General features: G+C 32.0%; 1 protein-coding gene across 1 annotated transcript in view; it reads right to left on the reverse strand.

Annotated features, from left to right (window-relative positions):
- LOC136848410 (MAM and LDL-receptor class A domain-containing protein 1-like) overlaps window positions 1–21,181 on the reverse strand; it is a 72,297-nt gene that overhangs the window by 3,451 nt on the left and 47,665 nt on the right. The window contains exons 12-14 of the mRNA XM_067120708.1: window positions 4,182–4,355; window positions 3,423–3,567; window positions 2,182–2,314 (exon numbers count right to left, since the gene is read on the reverse strand). Of these exons, the coding sequence (XP_066976809.1) occupies window positions 2,182–2,314; window positions 3,423–3,567; window positions 4,182–4,355 (452 nt within the window). The remainder of the gene's footprint in view (window positions 1–2,181; window positions 2,315–3,422; window positions 3,568–4,181; window positions 4,356–21,181) is intronic.

The following is a 21,181-nucleotide window of genomic DNA, read 5'->3' on the forward strand; positions in this document are numbered from 1 at the left end:
GGCATTCATAGATCATTATTAAGAAGTTATGTCAGAGTATGCATTTATGGATCATTATTAGGAAGGTAAGTCAGAGTATGCATTCACGGATCATTATTAGGAAGGTACGTCAGAGTATGCATTTATGGATCATTATTAGGAAGGTAAGTCAGAGTATGCATTTATGGATCATTATTAGGTAGGTAAGTAAGAGTATGCATTCATGGATCATTGTTAGGAAGGTGCATTCATGGATCATTATTTGGAAGGTAAGTCAGAGTATGCATTCACGGACCATTATTAGGAAGGTAAGTAAAAGTATGCATTTATGGATCATTATTAGGTAGGTAAGTAAGAGTATGCATTCATGGATCATTGTTAGGAAGGTGCATTCATGGATCATTATTTGGAAGTAAGTCAGAGTATGCATTCATGGATCATTATTAGGAAGGTAAGTCAGAGTATGCATTCATGGATCATTATTAGGTGGGTAAGTCAGAGTAGGCATTCATGGATCATTATTAGGTAGTTAAGTCAGAGTATGCATTCATGGATCATTATTAGGTAGGTAAGTAAGAGTATGCATTCATGGATCATTGTTAGGAAGGTAAGTCAGAGTATGCATTCATGGATCATTGTTAGGAAGGTAAGTCAGAGTATGCATTCAAGGATCATTATTAGGAATGTAAGTCAGAGTATGCATTCATGGATCATTATTAGGAATGTAAGTCAGAGTATGCATTCATGGATCATTATTAGGAATGTAAGTCAGAGTATGCATTCATGGATCATTATTAGGAAGGTAAGTCAGAGTATGCATTCATGGACCACTGTTAGGAAGGTAAGTCAGAGTATGCATTCATGGATCATTATTAGGAAGGTAAGTAAAAGTATGCATTCATGGATCATTATTTGGAAGGTAAGTCAGAGTATGCATTCATGGATCATTATTAGGAAGGTAAGTCAGAGTATGCATTCATGGACCACTGTTAGGAAGGTAAGTCAGAGTATGCATTCATGGATCATTATTAGGAAGGTAAGTAAAAGTATGCATTCATGGATCATTATTTGGAAGGTAAGTCAGAGTATGCATTCATGGATCATTGTTAGGAAGGTAAGTCAGAGTATGCATTCATGGATCATTATTAGGAAGGTAAGTCAGAGTATGCATTCATGGATCATTATTTGGAAGGTAAGTCAGAGTATGCATTCACGGATCATTATTAGGAAGGTAAGTCAGAGTATGCATTCACGGATCATTATTTGGAAGGTAAGTCAGAGTATGCATTCATGGATCATTATTAGGAAGGTAAGTCAGAGTATGCATTCATGGATCATTATTAGGAAGGTAAGTCAGAGTATGCATTCATGGATCATTATTAGGAATGTAAGTCAGAGTATGCATTCATGGATCATTATTAGGAAGGTAAGTCAGAGTATGCATTCATGGACCACTGTTAGGAAGGTAAGTCAGAGTATGCATTCATGGATCATTATTAGGAAGGTAAGTAAAGTATGCATTCATGGATCATTATTTGGAAGGTAAGTCAGAGTATGCATTCATGGATCATTATTAGGAAGGTAAGTCAGAGTATGCATTCATGGACCACTGTTAGGAAGGTAAGTCAGAGTATGCATTCATGGATCATTATTAGGAAGGTAAGTAAAGTATGCATTCATGGATCATTATTTGGAAGGTAAGTCAGAGTATGCATTCATGGATCATTGTTAGGAAGGTAAGTCAGAGTATGCATTCATGGATCATTATTAGGAAGGTAAGTCAGGTATGCATTCATGGATCATTATTTGGAAGGTAAGTCAGAGTATGCATTCACGGATCATTATTAGGAAGGTAAGTCAGAGTATGCATTCACGGATCATTATTTGGAAGGTAAGTCAGAGTATGCATTCATGGATCATTATTAGGAAGGTAAGTCAGAGTATGCATTCATGGATCATTATTAGGAAGGTAAGTCAGAGTATGCATTCACGGATCATTATTAGGAAGGTAAGTCAGAGTATGCATTCACGGATCATTATTTGGAAGGTAAGTCAGAGTATGCATTCATGGATCATTATTAGGAAGGTAAGTCAGAGCATGACTTCTGTGAGAGAGAGAGAGAGAGAGAGAGAGAGAGAGAGAGAGAGAGAGAGAGAGAGAGAGAGAGAGAGAGAGAGAAGTTTGGTTAACTTGTGACCAACCTCGAAGTCGGAAGCCTGGTCTTCAAGGGCGATTTGACCATAGTACCATTTCACCTGCTGGTCGTTTGCGGGTCTTTCTGGGATGATGGCCTGATTTGCCCGCCATAAGATTTCGGACCTCTCATTCACGTACCTGAAACAGTGAGAAATAATTACAATAGCAGATTTCTGCGAGTTGGTATTATTAGAAAACAAGGACAAGAATTTATCAAAAATTTTATGAGAGAGCAATGTACACCTCATTACAAATGTAGATTTCATTTAATCTGCGAGTTGGTATTATGAAAAAATTGACAAGAATTTATCAGAAATTTTATATAAGAGCAACGTTAAACCAATTAGAAATGTAGATTTCTTTTAATTTGTGAGTTGGGATTGCTGGAAAAAATGACAAGAGGTTATCAGAAATTTGATTAGTGAGCCACGTAAAAATAACTAAAAAAATAATCTGATGTTAGAATTTTATATAGGCTAGCGACGAATAATTATCATAATTGTAGATTTCTTTTAATCTGAGAGTTGGTAATAAAAGAAAACAAGTGAAAACTGCGCCGAAGTTTCTTCGGCGCAATCAAGTTTTCTGTACAGCCGCTACAGCGTATAATCAAGGACACCGAAAATAGATCTATCTATGGTGGTCTCAGTATAATGCTTTATGAGCCGCGGCCCATGAAACTTTAACCACGGCCCGATATTTCGTTGCCAGAAGCACGATTATGGCTAAATCTAACCTTAAATCAAATGAAAACTACTGAGGCTAGAGGGCTGCAAGAGGGTGAATGATCAACATGCCAATTAGCAGCCCTCTAGCCTCAGTAGTTTTTAAGATCTGAGGGCGGACAGAATAAAGTGGGGACGGACAAGCAAAGCCGGCAAAATGGTTTTCTTTTACAGAAAACTAAAAGCACAAGAATGTATAAACATTTTTATAGTCAGTGAACAACAAAGAAAAATAACGAAACATATTTTGTAGGAATTTTATAATCGAGTTAATAACATTTTAAACAACCAGTAAATATCAGAGTTGTATCGAAACACGACGCAAAAATCAAAATTATCCTTGAAATAAACGAATCGAAAACCATCAACGAAAAAATTACTTGACGTTTATTATTCATGGACGGTGCAGGAGAACACTAGATACATTAAGACCCACAGGAAAACTCAGCGAGAACTCGGTTCCCTTAAGAGACGGGAAGAGTCCAAATTAACATCATTGCTGTCCAAGGAGATTTTATTACCTGTAGACGGCCAGAACAGCTCCGCTGTCGCTGTAGAACGAAGCATAATAGAAGGTGTAACAATAGGTCGTGTTCTTCTGCAGTTTAGGACTTCTTAATTGGCTCTTCAGGTCAGTATTGACGGAGTCGATGAACATGAATCCACCTGAATATTGTCAAGAAACAAAGGACGTTTTACAGAGGGATGTCTGAATACAATCATTATATATATATATATATATATATATATATATATATATATATATATATATATATATATATATATATATATATATACCTGTATATATATACATATATATATATATATATTTATATATATACATATACATACATACATATATATATATATATATATATATATATATATATATATATATATATATATATATATATATATATATATATATATATATATATATATATCTATATATATATAATTATGTACACCAGTATACTGTAATAAACACAATGCCCTCTTAACTTCTAGAGAAGTTAAGAGGGAATTACATTGTGGTTATTACAATTACATAAGTATCTGGTAAAACGTTACCAGGATATTCTATAGAGTGTATAATATGTGTATATATATATATCGTGTATATATATAAAGACTATTAGCAATACAATAAAAAAATACTGAAATCCCATCAAAGTAACTAAAATTACTACGATTAAAGAATGCTAAAGACTGAAAAACCTCAATTTCAACAAGCCCACCTTTCCAAAAAAAAAAAAAAAATGTAGAAAGAGAAACAATACCAAAGTCTGCCTCGAACGTGTGATCCCTCAGGACGTTGAGCGTATCTCCGTAGGCGAACCTCCAGTTAAGAGAAGGGACGTCGGTGTCTTGGACCGGATTCCTGATTGTGTACTGGCAGTATCCGTCGTCAAAGGTGCAGTCCGCAGGCTCGACACGCGCTTGCGGAGGTTCCACTGGGGGAAGAGATGTCAGGTTTCATTAGCCACTAGGACGTCAGTGGTGGAGGACATCAGCAGCTCTGGGTCGAACTTTAAACTGTGATCTGCCCTGATTTGCTGTTAGGTTTGTTTTGCCAGATCACTCAATGGTGTATTACCTTCATCTTTAAGTGCATGTCAACTGCATATTTATGTGACACTCAGAATCAGAGTGCGCACACATACACATATTAAGATGGTCTCAAAAACAAGAATTGGATCTTTTACTATCTATCTGTCTACCCATCTATCTATTTATCTATCTATCTATTTATATATATACAGTATATATATGTATATATATATACTGTATATATATGTATATATACTGTATATATATGTATATATATATATATATATATATATATATATATATATATATATATATATATATATATATATAAAACAGAACTTCAGAAGTCTCTGAAACACGATTCAAAGGTGCTACTTGGGACAAGATAAACTAAATAAACTTGTTACAGTAAATACAAGAGAAGGGAAAAATAAATAACAACTGAAAGTAAAATTACAGTAAATACAAGTCATCAACCCCAAAGATGACATTAGAAAAATAAATAACCACTGGGAAGAAAAACAGTCAACATCAATACCTATTTGGATCGATTGAGTCGGACGCTGCCGATACACTGCAACGTCATCAACCCCAATCATCATGCTGTTACAGATGACATTATTCATGCATATATTGGTTACCCTTCGTAATCTTTAAAAAAATGCAGATAAAGATATCATTAGACTTACACGGTCATACCAGTACTTTACTGTTGTCAGGAGAATTCTTTATAAGTACATGTTTATAAAGCGTGACTTACAGTGGGCAGAAATCATACAATGAGCGAGTGAATCTCTTGCAGTCCGTGAGTAGATATCATGCAATCAGGGACTTATGGTCGTGTAACTAGTGGGTGCAGAGACTTAATATAATATCATGTTGGACTTGAGATTGCAAAGCTTGAAATCACGCAGTGAGAAGCAATCACGCTGTGGCCATGCAGTCGAGCAATCAGTGAGTTGACGATGCAGATGACTTGCTGTCTTATGATAACAATTTCAATCTTTTTATAGCAATTGAGTGCATATCATGCAATCAGTGAAGATGCAATCAGTGATCTGACAACATACACTTTGTACATGTGATCATAATATCTGATTTGAGATGTGAATTCATGCAATCAATACAACCAGTGAGTTACTTGTGCTGTACTTAGGTCATGCAAACATGAGTTAATTTCACACAATCAGTGACTTAACATCATGCAATGTGCGAATTGAGGTCATGCAATATTTGATTTTTATCATGAATTAGTGACTTGCTGTCTTATGCCAATTAAGGTCATGATTTTTTATCTGTTACATGCAATATTTGATTTAATAAACTAGCATGCAATATTTGATTTAAATCATACAATTAGTGATTCATGCATATTTATTGATAATGTTGGTGACTTGTGGGCATGCAATATTTAATTTAATATCATGCAATTAATCTTAAAAAAAGTGCAGTATAAAAGATATCATTAGACTTAGGTCATGCAAATTTGATTTAATATCGCAGCACTTGTGGGCATGCATATTTGATTTAATATATCGTGCAATTAGTGTTGTCAGGAGAATTCAATTTATGGGTCATGCAATATTTGATTTAATATCATGCAATTAGTGACTTGTGGCCATGCAATATTTGATTTAATATAATGCAAAGTAACTTGTGGGCATGCAATTTGATTTAATATCATAAATTGGTGACTTGTGGGCATGCAATATTTGATTTAATATCATGCAATCAGGGACTTTGATTTAATATCGTGCAACTAGTGGGCATGCAATATTTGATTTAATATCATGCAATAGTGACTTGTGGGCATGCAATATTTAATTTAATATCATGCGCAGTGACTTGTGGGCATGCAATATTTGATTTAATATCATGCAATTAGTGATATCAATATTTGATTTAACATCATGCAATCAGTGACTGGTGGGCATGCAATATTTGATTTAATATCATGCAACTTGTGGGCATGCAATATTTGATTTAATATCTTATGATTTAATTTCACAATTTGACTTGTTTATTTGATTTATCATGAGTGACTACATGCAATATTTGATTTAATATCATGCAATTAGTGACTTGTGGGCATGCAATATTTGATTTAATATCATGCAATTCGTGACTTGTGGGCATGCAATATTTGATTTAATATCATGCAATTAGTGACTTGTGGGCATGCAATATTTGATTTAATATCATGCAATTAGTGACTTGTGGGCATGAAATCATTTGTGAATTAGTGACTTGTGATCATGCAATATTTGATTTAATATCATGTAATTAGTGACTTGTGGGCATGCAATATTTGATTTAATATCATGCAATTAGTGACTATGGGCATGCAATATTTGATTTAATATCATGCAAAGTGACAACCATTAGTGAGTTATATCATGCAATCATTTGATTTAATCATAATTTGACTTGTGGGCATGCAATGATTTAATATGCAATTAGTGACTTGTGGGCATGCAATATTTGATTTAATATCATGCAATTCGTGACTTGTGACTTATTTGATTTAATATCATGCAATTAGTGACTTGTGGGCATGCATTATTTGATTTAATATCATGCAATTAGTGACTTGTGGGCATGCATTATTTGATTTAATATCATGCAATTAGTGACTTGTGGGCATGCATTATTTGATTTAATATCATGCAATTAGTGACTTGTGGGCATGCAATATTTGATTTAATATCATGCAATTAGTGACTTGTGGGCATGCAATATTTGATTTAATATCATGCAATTAGTGATGGGCATGCAATATTTGATTTAATATCATGCAATTAGTGACTTGTGGGCATGCATTATTTGATTTAATATCATGCAATTAGTGACTTGTGGGCATGCATTATTTGATTTAATATCATGCAATTAGTGACTTGTGGGGGCAATATGATTTAATATCATGTAAATATGCAATATTTAATTTAATATCATGCAATTAGTGACTTGTGGGCATGCAATATTTGATTTAATATCATGCAATTAGTGACTTGTGGGCATGCAATATTTGATTTAATATCATGCAATTAGTGATGATTTAATATGGCATTGCATGCAATATTTGATTTAATATCATGCAATTAGTGACTTGTGGGCATGCAATATTTGATTTAATATCATGCAATTAGTGACTTGTATGCAATATTTGATTTAATATCATGCAATTAGGTGACTTGTGGGGCATGCATTATTTGATTTAATATCATGCAATTAGTGACTTGTGGGCATGCAATATTTGATTTTAATATCATGCAATTAGTGACTTGTGGGCATGCAATATTTGATTTAATATCATGCAATTAGTGACTTGTGGGCATGCAATATTTGATTTAATATCATGCATGCAATATCTGATTTAATTTGAATTTAATATGCATTTGATTTAATATCGTGCAATTAGTGACTTGTGGGCATGCATTATTTGATTTAATATCATGCAATTAGTAACTTGTGGGCATGCAATATTTGATTTAATATCATGCAATTAGTGACTTATGGGCATGCAATATTTAATTTAATATCAATATTTGATTTAATATCATGCAATTAGTGACTTGTGGGCATGCATTATTTGATTTAATATCATGCAATTAGTGACTTGTGGGCATGCATTATTTGATTTAATATCATGCAATTAGTGACTTGTGGGCATGCAATATTTGATTTAATATCATGCAATTAGTGACTTGTGGGCATGCAATATTTGGCATTAATGATATTTGATTTAATATCATGCAATATTTGATTTAATATCATGCAATTAGTGACTTGTGGGCATGCAATATTTGATTTTATCATGCAATTAGTGATCATGCAATTGGGCATGCAATATTTGATTTAATATCTGCAATTAGTGACTTTGTGGTATGTGGGCATGCACTTGTGGGCATATTTTGATTTAATATCAATCAGTGACTTGCATTTGATTAGTAGTGACTTGTGGGCATGCATTATTTGATTTAATATCATGCAATTAGTGACTTGTGGGCATGCATTATTTGATTTAATATCATGCAATTAGTGACTTGTGGGCATGCATTATTTGATTTAATATCATGCAATTAGTGACTGGGCATGCAATATTTGATTTAATATCATGCAATTAGTGACATGCAATATTTGATTTAATATCATGCAATTAGGTGACTTGTGGGCATGCAATATTTGATTTAATATCATGCAATTAGTGACTTGTGGGCATGCAATATTTGATTTAATATCATGCAATTAGTGACTTAGGGCATGCAATATTTGATTTAATATCATGCAATTAGTGACTTGTGGGCATGCAATATTTGATTTAATATCATGCAATTAGTGACTTGTGGGCATGCATTATTTGATTTAATATCATGCAATTAGTGCATTATTTGTGCAATTAGTGCATGCAATATTTGATTTAATATCATGCAATTAGTGACTTAATATCATGCAATTCGTGACATGCATTATTTGATTTAATATCATGCAATTAGTGACTTGTGGGCATGCATTATTTGATTTAATATCATGCAATTAGTGACTTGTGGGCATGCAATATTTGATTTAATATCATGCAATTAGTGACTTGTGGGCATGCATTATTTGATTTAATATCATGCAATTAGTGACTTGTGGGCATGCATTATTTGATTTAATATCATGCAATTAGTGACTTGTGGGCATGCAATATTTGATTTAATATCATGCAATTAGTGACTTGTGTGGGCATGCAATATTTGATTTAATATCATGCAATTAGTGACTTGTGGGCATGCAATATTTGATTTAATATCATGCAATTAGTGACTTGTGGGCATGCAATATTTGATTTAATATCATGCAATTAGTGACTTGTGGGCATGCAATATTTGATTTAATATCATGCAATTAGTGACTTGTGGGCATGCATTATTTGATTTAATATCATGCAATTAGTGACTTGTGGGCATGCAATATTTGATTTAATATCATGCAAGTGACTTGTGGGCATGCATTATTTGATTTAATATCATGCAATTAGTGACTTGTGGGCATGCATTATTTGATTTAATATCATGCAATTAGTGACTTGTGGGCATGCAATATTTGATTTAATATCATGCAATTTGACTGGGCATGCAATATTTGATTTAATATCATGCAATTAGTGACTTGTGATTTAATATCATGGCATGCAATATTTGATTTAATATCATGCAATTAGTGACTTGTGGGCATGCAATATTTGATTTAATATCATGCAATTAGTGACTTGTGGGCATGCAATATTTGATTTAATATCATGCAATTAGTGACTTGTGGGCATGCAATATTTGATTTAATATCATGCAATATAGTGACTTGTGGGCATGCAATATTTGATTTAATATCATGCAATTAGTGACTTGTGGGCATGCAATATTTAATTTAATATCATGCAATTCGTGACTTGTGGGCATGCAATATTTGATTTTAATATCATGCAGTGACTTGTGGGCATGCAATATTTGATTTAATATCATGCAATTAGTGACTTGTGCACATTTGCATGCAATATTTGATTTAATATCATGCAATTAGTGACTTGTGGGCATGCATTATTTGATTTAATATCATGCAATTAGTGACTTGCATTATTTGATTTAATATCATGCAGTGCAATATTTGATTTAATATCATGCAATTAGTGACTTGTGGGCATGCATTATTTGATTTAATATCATGCAATTAGTGACTTGTGGGCATGCATTATTTGATTTAATATCATGCAATTAGTGACTTGTGGGCATGCATTATTTGATTTAATATTTCATGCAATTAGTGACTTGTGGGCATGCATTATTTGATTTAATATCATGCAATTAGTGACTTGTGGGCATGCATTTGATTTAATATCATGCAATTAGTTGTGGGCATGCAATATTTGATTTAATATCATGACAATTAGATTTGACTTGTGGGCATGCAATATTTGATTTAATATCATGCAATTAGTGACTTGTGGGCATGCAATATTTGATTAATGCATTATTTGATTTAATATCATGCAATTAGTGACTTGTGGGATTTAATATCATGTGATTTAATATCATGCAATTAGTGACTTGGGCATGCAATATTTGATTTAATATCATGCAATTAGTGACTTGTGGGCATGCATTATTTGATTTAATATCATGCAATTAGTGACTTGGGCATGCATTATTTGATTTAATATCATGCAATTAGTGACTTGTGGGCATGCATTATTTGATTTAATATCATGCAATTAGTGATGGGCATTAATTTAATATCATGCAATTAGTGACTTGTGGGGCATTTGATTTAATATCATGCAATTAGTGATTTGCAATATTTGATTTAATATCATGCAATTAGTGACTTGTGGGCATGCAATATTTGATTTAATATCATGCAATTAGTGACTTGTGGGCATGCAATATTTGATTTAATATCATGCAATTAGTGACTTGTGGGCATGCAATATTTGATTTAATATCATGCAATTAGTGATGTATGCAATATTTGATTTAATATCATGCAATTAGTGACTTGTGGGCATGCATTATTTGATTTAATATCATGCAATTAGTGACTTATGGGCATGCATTATTTGATTTAATATCATGCAATTCATGGGCATGCAATATTTGATTTAATATCATGCAATTAGTGACTTGTGGGCATGCATTATTTGATTTAATATCATGCAATTAGTGACTTGTGGGCATGCATTATTTGATTTAATATCATGCAATTAGTGACTTGTGGGCATGCAATATTTGATTTAATATCATGCAATTAGTGACTGTGGGCATGCATTATTTGATTTAATATCATGCAATTAGTGACTTGTGGGCATGCAATATTTGATTTAATATCATGCAATTAGTAACTTGTGGGCATGCATTATTTGATTTAATATCATGCAATTAGTGACTTGTGGGCATGCATTATTTGATTTAATATCAATAGTGATGCAATTAGTAACTTGTGGGCATGCAATATTTGATTTAATATCATGCAATTAGTGACTTGTGGGCATGCAATATTTGATTTAATATCATGCAATTATTTAATATCATAAATTAGTGTGGGCATGCAATATTTGATTTAATATCATGCAATTAGTGACTTGTGGGCATGCAATTGATTTAATATCATGACTGACTTGTGGGCATGCAATATTTGATTTAATATCATGCAATTATTTGTGCACTTGTGGGCATGCAATATTTGATTTAATATCGTGCAATTAGTGACTTGTGGGCATGCAATATTTGATTTAATATCATGCAATTAGTGACTCGTGGGCATGCAATATTTGATTTAATATCATGCAATTCGTGACTTGTGGGCATGCAATATTTGATTTAATATCATGCAATTAGTGACTTATGGGCATGCAATATTTGATTTAATATCATGCAATTCGTGACTTGTGGGCATGCAATATTTGATTTAATATCATGCAATTAGTGACTTGTGGGCATTGCATTATTTGATTTAATATCATGCAATTAGTGACTTGTGGGCATGCAATATTTGATTTAATATCATGCAATTAGTGACTTGTGGGCATGCAATATTTTATTTAATATCATGCAATTAGTGACTTGTGGGCATGCAATATTTGATTTAATATCATGCAATTAGTGACTTGTGGGCATGCAATATTTGATTTAATATCATGCAATTAGTGACTTGTGGGCATGCAATATTTGATTTAATATCATACAATTAGGTGGTGACTTGTGGGCATGCAATATTTGATTTAAAATAATCATTAGCAATTAGTGCAACATTTGATTTAATATCATGCAATTGAAATATTTGATTTAATATCGCTGCAATTAGTGACTTGTGGGCATGCAATATTTGATTTAATATCATGTAATTAGTGACTTGTGGGCATGCAATATTTGATTTAATATCATGCAATTAGTGACTTGTGGCACGCAATATTTGATTTAATATCATGCAATTAGTGACTTGTGGGCATGCATTATTTGATTTAATATCATGCAATTAGTGACTTGTGGGCATGCAATATTTTGATTTAATATCATGCAATTCTTGTGGGCACTTATTTGATTTAATATTGTGGGCATGCATTATTTGATTTAATATCATGCAATCAGTGACTTGTGGCATGCAATATTTGATTTAATATCATGCAATTCGTGACTTTGGGCATGCAATATTTGATTTAATATCATGCAATTAGTGACTTGTGGGCATGCAATATTTGATTTAATATCATGCATTAGTGACTTGTGGGCATGCATTATTTGATTTAATATCATGCAATTAGTGACTTGTGGGCATGCATTATTTGATTTAATATCATGCAATTAGTAACTTGTGGGCATGCAATATTTGATTTAATATCATGCAATTAGTGACTTGTGGGCATGCAATATTTTATTTAATATCATGCAATTAGTGACTTGTGGGCATGCAATTTAATATTGCAATTAAGTTAAAACAATATCGATTAGTGACTTGTGGGCATGCAATATTTGATTTAATATCATGCAATTAGTGACTTGTGGGCATGCATTATTTGATTTAATATCATGCAATTAGTGACTTGTGGGCATGCAATATTTGATTTAAAATAATACGATTAGTGACTTGTGGGCGTGCAACATTTGATTTAATATCATGCAATTAGTGACTTGTGGGCACGCAATATTTGATTCAATATCATGCAATTAGTGACTTGTGGGCATGCAATATTTGATTTAATATTTCATTTGTATCAATTAGTGACTTGTGGGCATGCAATATTTGATTTAATATCATGCAATTAGTGACTTGTGGGCATGCAATATTTGATTTAATATCATGCAATTAGTGACTTGTGGGCATGCAATATTTAATTTAATATCATGCAATTAGTGACTTTGCAATATTTGATTTAATATCATGCAATTAGTGACTTGTGGGCATGCATTTTGATTTAATATCATGCAATTAGTGACTTGTGGGCATGCAATATTTTATTTAATATAATCACGATTAGTGACATGCATTATTTGATTTAATATCATGCAATTAGTGACTTGTGGGCGTGCATTATTTGATTTAATATCATGCAATTAGTGACTTGTGGGCATGCAATATTTGATTTAATATCATGCAATTAGTGACTTGTGGGCATGCAATATTTGATTTAATATCATGCAATTAGTGACTTGTGGGCGTGCAATATGGGATTTAATATCATGCAGTGACTTTGCATTATTTGATTTAATATCATGCAATTAGTGACTTGGGCATGCATTATTTGATTTAATATCATGCAATTAGTGACTTGTGGGCATGCATTATTTGATTTAATATCATGCAATTAGTGACTTTGTGCATGCAATATTTGATTTAATATCATGCAATTAGTGACTTGTGGGCATGCATTATTTGATTTAATATCATGCAATTAGTGACTTGTGGGCATGCATTATTTGATTTAATATCATGCAATTAGTGACTTGTGGGCATGCATTATTTGATTTAATATCATGCAATTAGTGACTTGTGGGCATGCAATATTTGATTTAATATCATGCAATTAGTGACTTGTGGGCATGCATATTTGATTTAATATCATGCAATTGACTTGTGGGGCATGCAATTATTTGATTTAATATCATGCAATTAGTGACTTTGGGCATGCAATATTTGATTTAATATCATGCAATTAGTGACTTGTGGGCATGCAATATTTGATTTTAATATCATGCAATTAGTGACTTGTGGGCATGCAATATTTGATTTAATATCATGCAATTAGTGACTTGTGGGCATGCAATTTTATTTAATATCATAATATGTGACTTGTGGGCATGCAATTTATTTAATACTTGACTTGTGGGCATGCATTATTTGATTTAATATCATGCAATTAGTGACTGTGGGCATGCAATATTTGATTTAATATCATGCAATTAGTGACTTGTAGGCATGCATTATTTGATTTAATATCATGCAATTAGTGACTTGTGGGCATGCAATATTGATTTAATATCATAAAATTCACTTGTGGGCATGCAATATTTGATTTAATATCATGCAATTAGTGACTTGTGGGCATGCAATATTTGATTTAATATCATGCATGCAATATTTGATTTAATAATTATGTGACTTGTGGGCATGCATTATTTGATTTAATATCATGCAATTAGTGACTTGTGGGCATGGATTTAATATCATGCAATAGGCATGCAATATTTTATTTAATATCAATTAGTGACATTTGATTTTATCATGTAGGCATGCAACTTGACTTGGGCATGCAATATTTGATTTAATATCATGCAATTAGTGACTTGTGGGCATGCAATATTTGATTTAATTTAATATCATGCAATATTTGATTTAACATTCATGCACCTAGACTTGTGGCACGCACATTTGATTTAATATCATGCAATTATTAGTGACTTGTGGCATGCAATAACTGATTTAATATCATAATTATCATGCAATTTTATTTAATATCATAAATTAGTGACTCAGGGCATGCAATATTTGATTTAAATCATACAATTAGTGACTTGTAAGTAAATTTTGATTTAATATGATTAGTGACTTGTGGGCATGCAATATTTGATTTAATATCATTTAGTGATCGTGGGCATGCATTAGATTTAAAAACTGCGATTAGTGTGGGCATGCATTATTTGATTTAATATCATGCAATTAGTGACTTGTGGGCATGCAATATTTGATTTAATATCATGCAATTAGTGACTTGTATGGCAATATTTGATTTAATATCATGCAATTAGTAATTTAATTTAATATCATGCAATTAGTGACTTGTGTGGGCATGCAATATTTGATTTAATATCATGCAATTAGTGGTACGTATTATTTGATTTAATATCATGCAATTAGTGACTTGTGGGCATGCAATTAGTGATTTGATGCATTATTTGATTTTATATCATGCAATTAGTGACTTGTGGGCATGCAATATTTGATTTAATATCATGCAATTAGTGACTTGTAGCATGCAATATTTGATTTAATATCATGCAATTAGTGACTCTATGGGCATGCAATATTTGATTTTAATATCATGCAATTAGTGACTTGTGGGCATGCAATATTTGATTTAATATCATGCAATTAGTGATTTGTGGGCATGCAATATTTGATTTAATATCATGCAATTATGACTTGTGGGTGATTATTTGGATTTAATATGCATTATTTGGATTTTAATATCATGCAATTAGTTATACAATATTTGATTTAATATCATGCAATTAGTGACTTGTGATGCAATATTTAATTTATTTCAGTGATTTGGCATGCATTATTTGGATTTAATATCATGCAATTAGTGACTTGCAATATTTGGGCAATAGTGCAATATTTGATTTAATATCATGTAATTAGTAACTTGTGGGCATGCAATATTTTGATTTAATATCATGCAATTAGTGACTTGTGGGCATGCATTATTTGATTTAATATTAATGTGATCATGCAATTAGTGCACTGCAATTAGTGACTTGTGGGCATGCAATATTTGATTTAATATCATGCAATTAGTGACTGGTGGGCATGCAATATTTGATTTAATATCATGCAATTAGTGACTTGTGGCATGCAACATTTGATTTAATATCATGCAATCAGTGACTTGTGGGCATGCAATATTTGATTTAATATCATGCAATTAGTGACTTGTGGGGCATGCAATATTTGATTTAATATCAGTAATTAGTGACTTGTGGGCATGCACATTATTTGATTTAATATCATGCAATTATGACTTGTGGGCATGCATTATTTGATTTAATATCATGCAATTAGTGACTTGTGGGCATGCATATTTGGATTTAATATCATGCAATTAGTGACTTGTGGGCATGCATTATTTGATTAATATCATGCAATTCGTGACTTGTGGGCATGCAATATTTGATTTAATATCATGCAATCATGACTTGTGCATGCAATATTTGGATTTAATATCATGCAATTAGTGACTCAGGGGCATGCAACATTTCTGATTTAATATCAGCGCAATTAGTGACTTGTGGGCATGTGCATTATTTGATTTAATATCATGCAATTAGTGACTTGTGGGCATGCATTATTTGATTTAATATCATGCAATTAGTGACTTGTGGGCATGCATTATTTGATTTAATATCATGCAATTAGTGACTTGTGGGTGCATTATTTGATTTAATATCATGCAACTTTAGTGACTTGTGGGCATGCAATATTTGATTTAATATCATGCAATTAGTGATGGGCATGCAATATTTGATTTAATATCATGCAATTAGTGACTTGTGGGCATGCATTATTTGATTTAATATCATGCAATTATTTGATTTAATATCATGCAATTAGTGACTTGTGGGCATGCAATATTTGATTTAATATCATGCAATTAGTGACTTGTGGGCATGCATTATTTTGATTTAATATCATGCAATTAGTAACTTGTGGGCATGCATTATTTGATTTAATATCATGCAATTAGTGACTTGTGGGCATGCAATATTTGATTTAATATCATGCAATTAGTGACTTGTGGGCATGCATTATTTGATTTAATATCATGCAATTAGTAACAATTAATGATTATGTGGGCATGCAATATTTGATTTAATATCATGCAATTAGTGACTTGTGGGCATGCAATATTTGATTTAATATCATGCAATTAGTGACTTGTGGGCATGCAATATTTGATTTAATATCATGCAATTAATGACTTGTGGGCATGCAATATTTGATTTAATATCATGCAATTAGTAACTTGTGGGCATGCAATATTTGATTTAATATGCAATTAGTGACTTGTGGGCATGCAATATTTGATTTAATATCGTGCAATTAGTGACTTCGTAGGCATGCAATATTTGATTTAATATCATGCAATTATGACTTGTGGGCATGCAATATTTGATTTAATATCATGCAATTAGTGACTTGTGGGCATGCAATATTTGATTTAATATCATGCAATTAGTGACTTGTGGGCATGCAATTATTTGATTTTAATATCATGCAATTAGTGACTTGTGGGCATGCAATATTTGATTTAATATCATGCAATTAGTGACTTGTGGGCATGCAATATTTGATTTAATATCATGCAATTAGTGTGGGCATGCAATATTTGATTTAATATCATGCAATTAGTGACTGGTGGGCATTATTTGATTTAATATCATGCAATTAGTGACTTGTGGGCATGCAATATTTGATTTAATATCATGCAATTAGTGACTTGTGGGCATGCAATATTTGATTTAATATCGTAAAATTAGTGACTTGTGGGCATGCAATATTTGATTTAATATCATGCAATTAGTGACTTTGTGGGCATGCAATATTTGATTTAATATCATGCAATTAGTGACTTGTGGGCATGCAATATTTGATTTAATATCATGTAATTAGTGACTTGTGGGCATGCAATTTGATTTAACATCATGCAATTAGTGGCACGCAATATTTGATTTAATATCATGCAATTAGTGACTTGTGGGCATGCATTATTTGATTTAACATCATGCAATTAGTGACTTGATTTAATATGGGACATGCATTATTTGATTTAATATCATGCAATTAGTGACTTGTGGGCATGCAATATTTGATTTAATATCATGCAATTAATTTGACATTGACTTGTGGGCATGCAATATTTGATTTAATATCATGCAATTAGTGACTTGTGGGCATGCAATATTTGATTTGCAATATTTTATTTAATATCATGCAATTAGTTGTGGGCATGTGATTTAAAACATGCATGATTAGTGACTTGTGGGCATGCAATATTTGATTTAATATCATGCAATTAGTGACTTGTGGGCATGCAATATTTGATTTAATATCATGCAATTAGTGACTTGTAAGCATGCAATATTTGATTTAATATCATGCAATTAGTGACTTGTGGGCATAAAATATTTGATTTAATATCATGCAATTAGTGACTTGTGGGCATGCAATATTTGTGATTTAAAACCATATCGGATTAGTGACTTGTGGGCATGCATTATTTGATTTAATATCATGCAATTAGTGACTTGTGTGGGCATGCATTATTTGATTTAATATCATGCAATTAGTGACTTGTGGGCATGCATTATTTGATTTAATATCACAATTAGTAACTTGTGGGCATGCATTATTTGATTTAATATCATGCAATTAGTGACTTGTGGGCATGCAATATTTGATTTAATATCATACAATTAGTGACTTGTGGGCGTGCATTATTTGATTTAATATCATGCAATTAGTGACTTGTGGGGCATGCATTATTTGATTTAATATCATGCAATTAGTGACTTGTGGGCATGCAATATTTGATTTAAAATCATGCAATTAGGGGTGACTTGTGGGCTAGGTGCAATGCATTTTGATTTAATATCATGTACAATTAGTGACTTGTGGGCAATTAGTGACTTGCAATATTTGATTTAATATCATGCAATTAGTGACTTGTGGGCATGCAATATTTGATTTAATATCATGCAATTAGTGACTTGTGGGCATGCATTATTTGATTTAATATCATGCAATTAGTGACTTGTGGGCATGCAATATTTGATTTAATATCATGTGACTTGTCAGGCATGCATTATTTGATTTAATATCATGCAATTAGTGACTTGTGGGCATGCATTATTTGATTTAATATCATGCAACTAGTGACTTGTTAAGGCATGCATTATTTGGATTTAATATCATGCAATTAGTGACTTGTGGGCATGCATTATTTGATTTAATATCATGCAATTAGTAAGTGACTTGATTTAATATCATGCAATTAGGACTTGTGGCATGCATTATTTGATTTAATATCATGCAATTTGATTTATACATAATTAATAGATTTTGTGCAATATCTGATTTAATATCATGCATACAATATTTGATTTAATATCATGCAATTAGTGACTGTGGGCATGCAATATTTGATTTAATATCATGCAATTAGTGACTTGTGGGCATGCATTGTTGATTTAATATCATGCAATTAGTGACTTGTGGGCATGCATTATTTGATTTAATATCATGCAATTAGTAACTTGTGGGCATGCAATATTTGATTTAATATCATGCAGTGGTGACTTGTGGGCATGCAATATTTGATTGTAATATCATGCAATTAGTGACTTGTGGGCATGCAATGTTGGTGTATCAGTATGCAATTGGTAGGCTTGTGGGCATGCATTATTGATTTAATATCATGCAATTAGTGACTTGTGGGCATGCAATATTTGATTTAATATCATGCAGTGTGACTTGTGGGCATGCATTATTTGATTTAATATCATGCAATTAGTAACTTGTGGGCATGCAATATTTTGATTTAATATCATGCAATTAGTGACTGTAGGCATGCATTATTTGATTTAATATCATACAATTAGTGACTTGTGGGCATGCATTATTTGATTTAATATCATGCAATTGGTAACTTGTGGGCATGCAATATTGATTTAATATCATGCAGTAGTGACTTGTGGGCATGCAATATTTGATTTAATATCATGCAATTAGTGACTTGTGGGCATGCAATATTTGATTTAATATCATGCAATTAGTGACTTGTGGGCATGCAATATTTGATTTAATATCATGCAATTAGTGACTTGTGGGCATGCATTATTTGATTTAATATCATGCAATTAGTGACTTGTGGGCATGCAATATTTGATTTAATATCATGCAATTAGTGACTTGTGGGCATGCATGCAATTAGTATTTGATTTAATATCATGCAATTAGTGACTTGTGGGCATGCAATATTTGATTTAATATCATGCAATTAGTGACTTGTGGGCATGCAATATTTGATTTAATATCATGCAATTAGTGACTTGTGGGCATGCAATATTTGATTTAATATCATGCAATTAGTGACTTGTGGGCATGCAATATTTGATTTAATATCATGCAATTAGTGACTTGTGGGCATGCAATATTTGATTTAATATCATGCAATTAGTGACTTGTGGGCATGCAATATTTGATTTAATATCATGCAATTAGTGACTTGTGGGCATGCATTTGATATCACAATTTCGTGACTTGTGGGGCACGCAATTTGATTTAATATCATGCAATTAGTGACTTGTGGGCATGCAATATTTGATTTAATATCATGCAATTAGTGACTTGTGGGCATGCAATATTTGATTTAATATCATGCAATTAGTGACTTGTGGGCATGCAATATTTGATGGCATGCAATATTTGATTTAATATCATGCAATTAGTGACTTGTGGGCATGCATTATTTGATTTAATATCATGCAATTAGTGACTTGTGGGCATGCAATATTTGATTTAATATCATGCAATTAGTGACTTGTGGGCATGCAATATTTGATTTAATATCATGCAATTAGTGACTTGTGGGCATGCAATATTTGATTTAATATCATGCAATTAGTGACTTGTGGGCATGCAATATTTGATTTAATATCATGCAATTAGTGACTTGTGGGCATGCAATATTTGATTTAATATCATGCAATTAGTGACTTGTGGGCATGCAATATTTGATTTAATATCATGCAATTAGTGATTTAATATGTGGGCATGCATTATTTGATTTAATATCATGCAATTAGTGATCATGCATTTATATCAGCAATTAGTGACTTGTGGGCATGCATTATTTGATTTAATATCATGCAATTAGTGACTTGCAATATTTGGGCATGCAATATTTGATTTAATATCATGC

Source organism: Macrobrachium rosenbergii, chromosome 19 (genome assembly GCF_040412425.1).
Source record: "Macrobrachium rosenbergii isolate ZJJX-2024 chromosome 19, ASM4041242v1, whole genome shotgun sequence".
Taxonomy (NCBI): Eukaryota; Metazoa; Arthropoda; class Malacostraca; order Decapoda; family Palaemonidae; genus Macrobrachium; species Macrobrachium rosenbergii.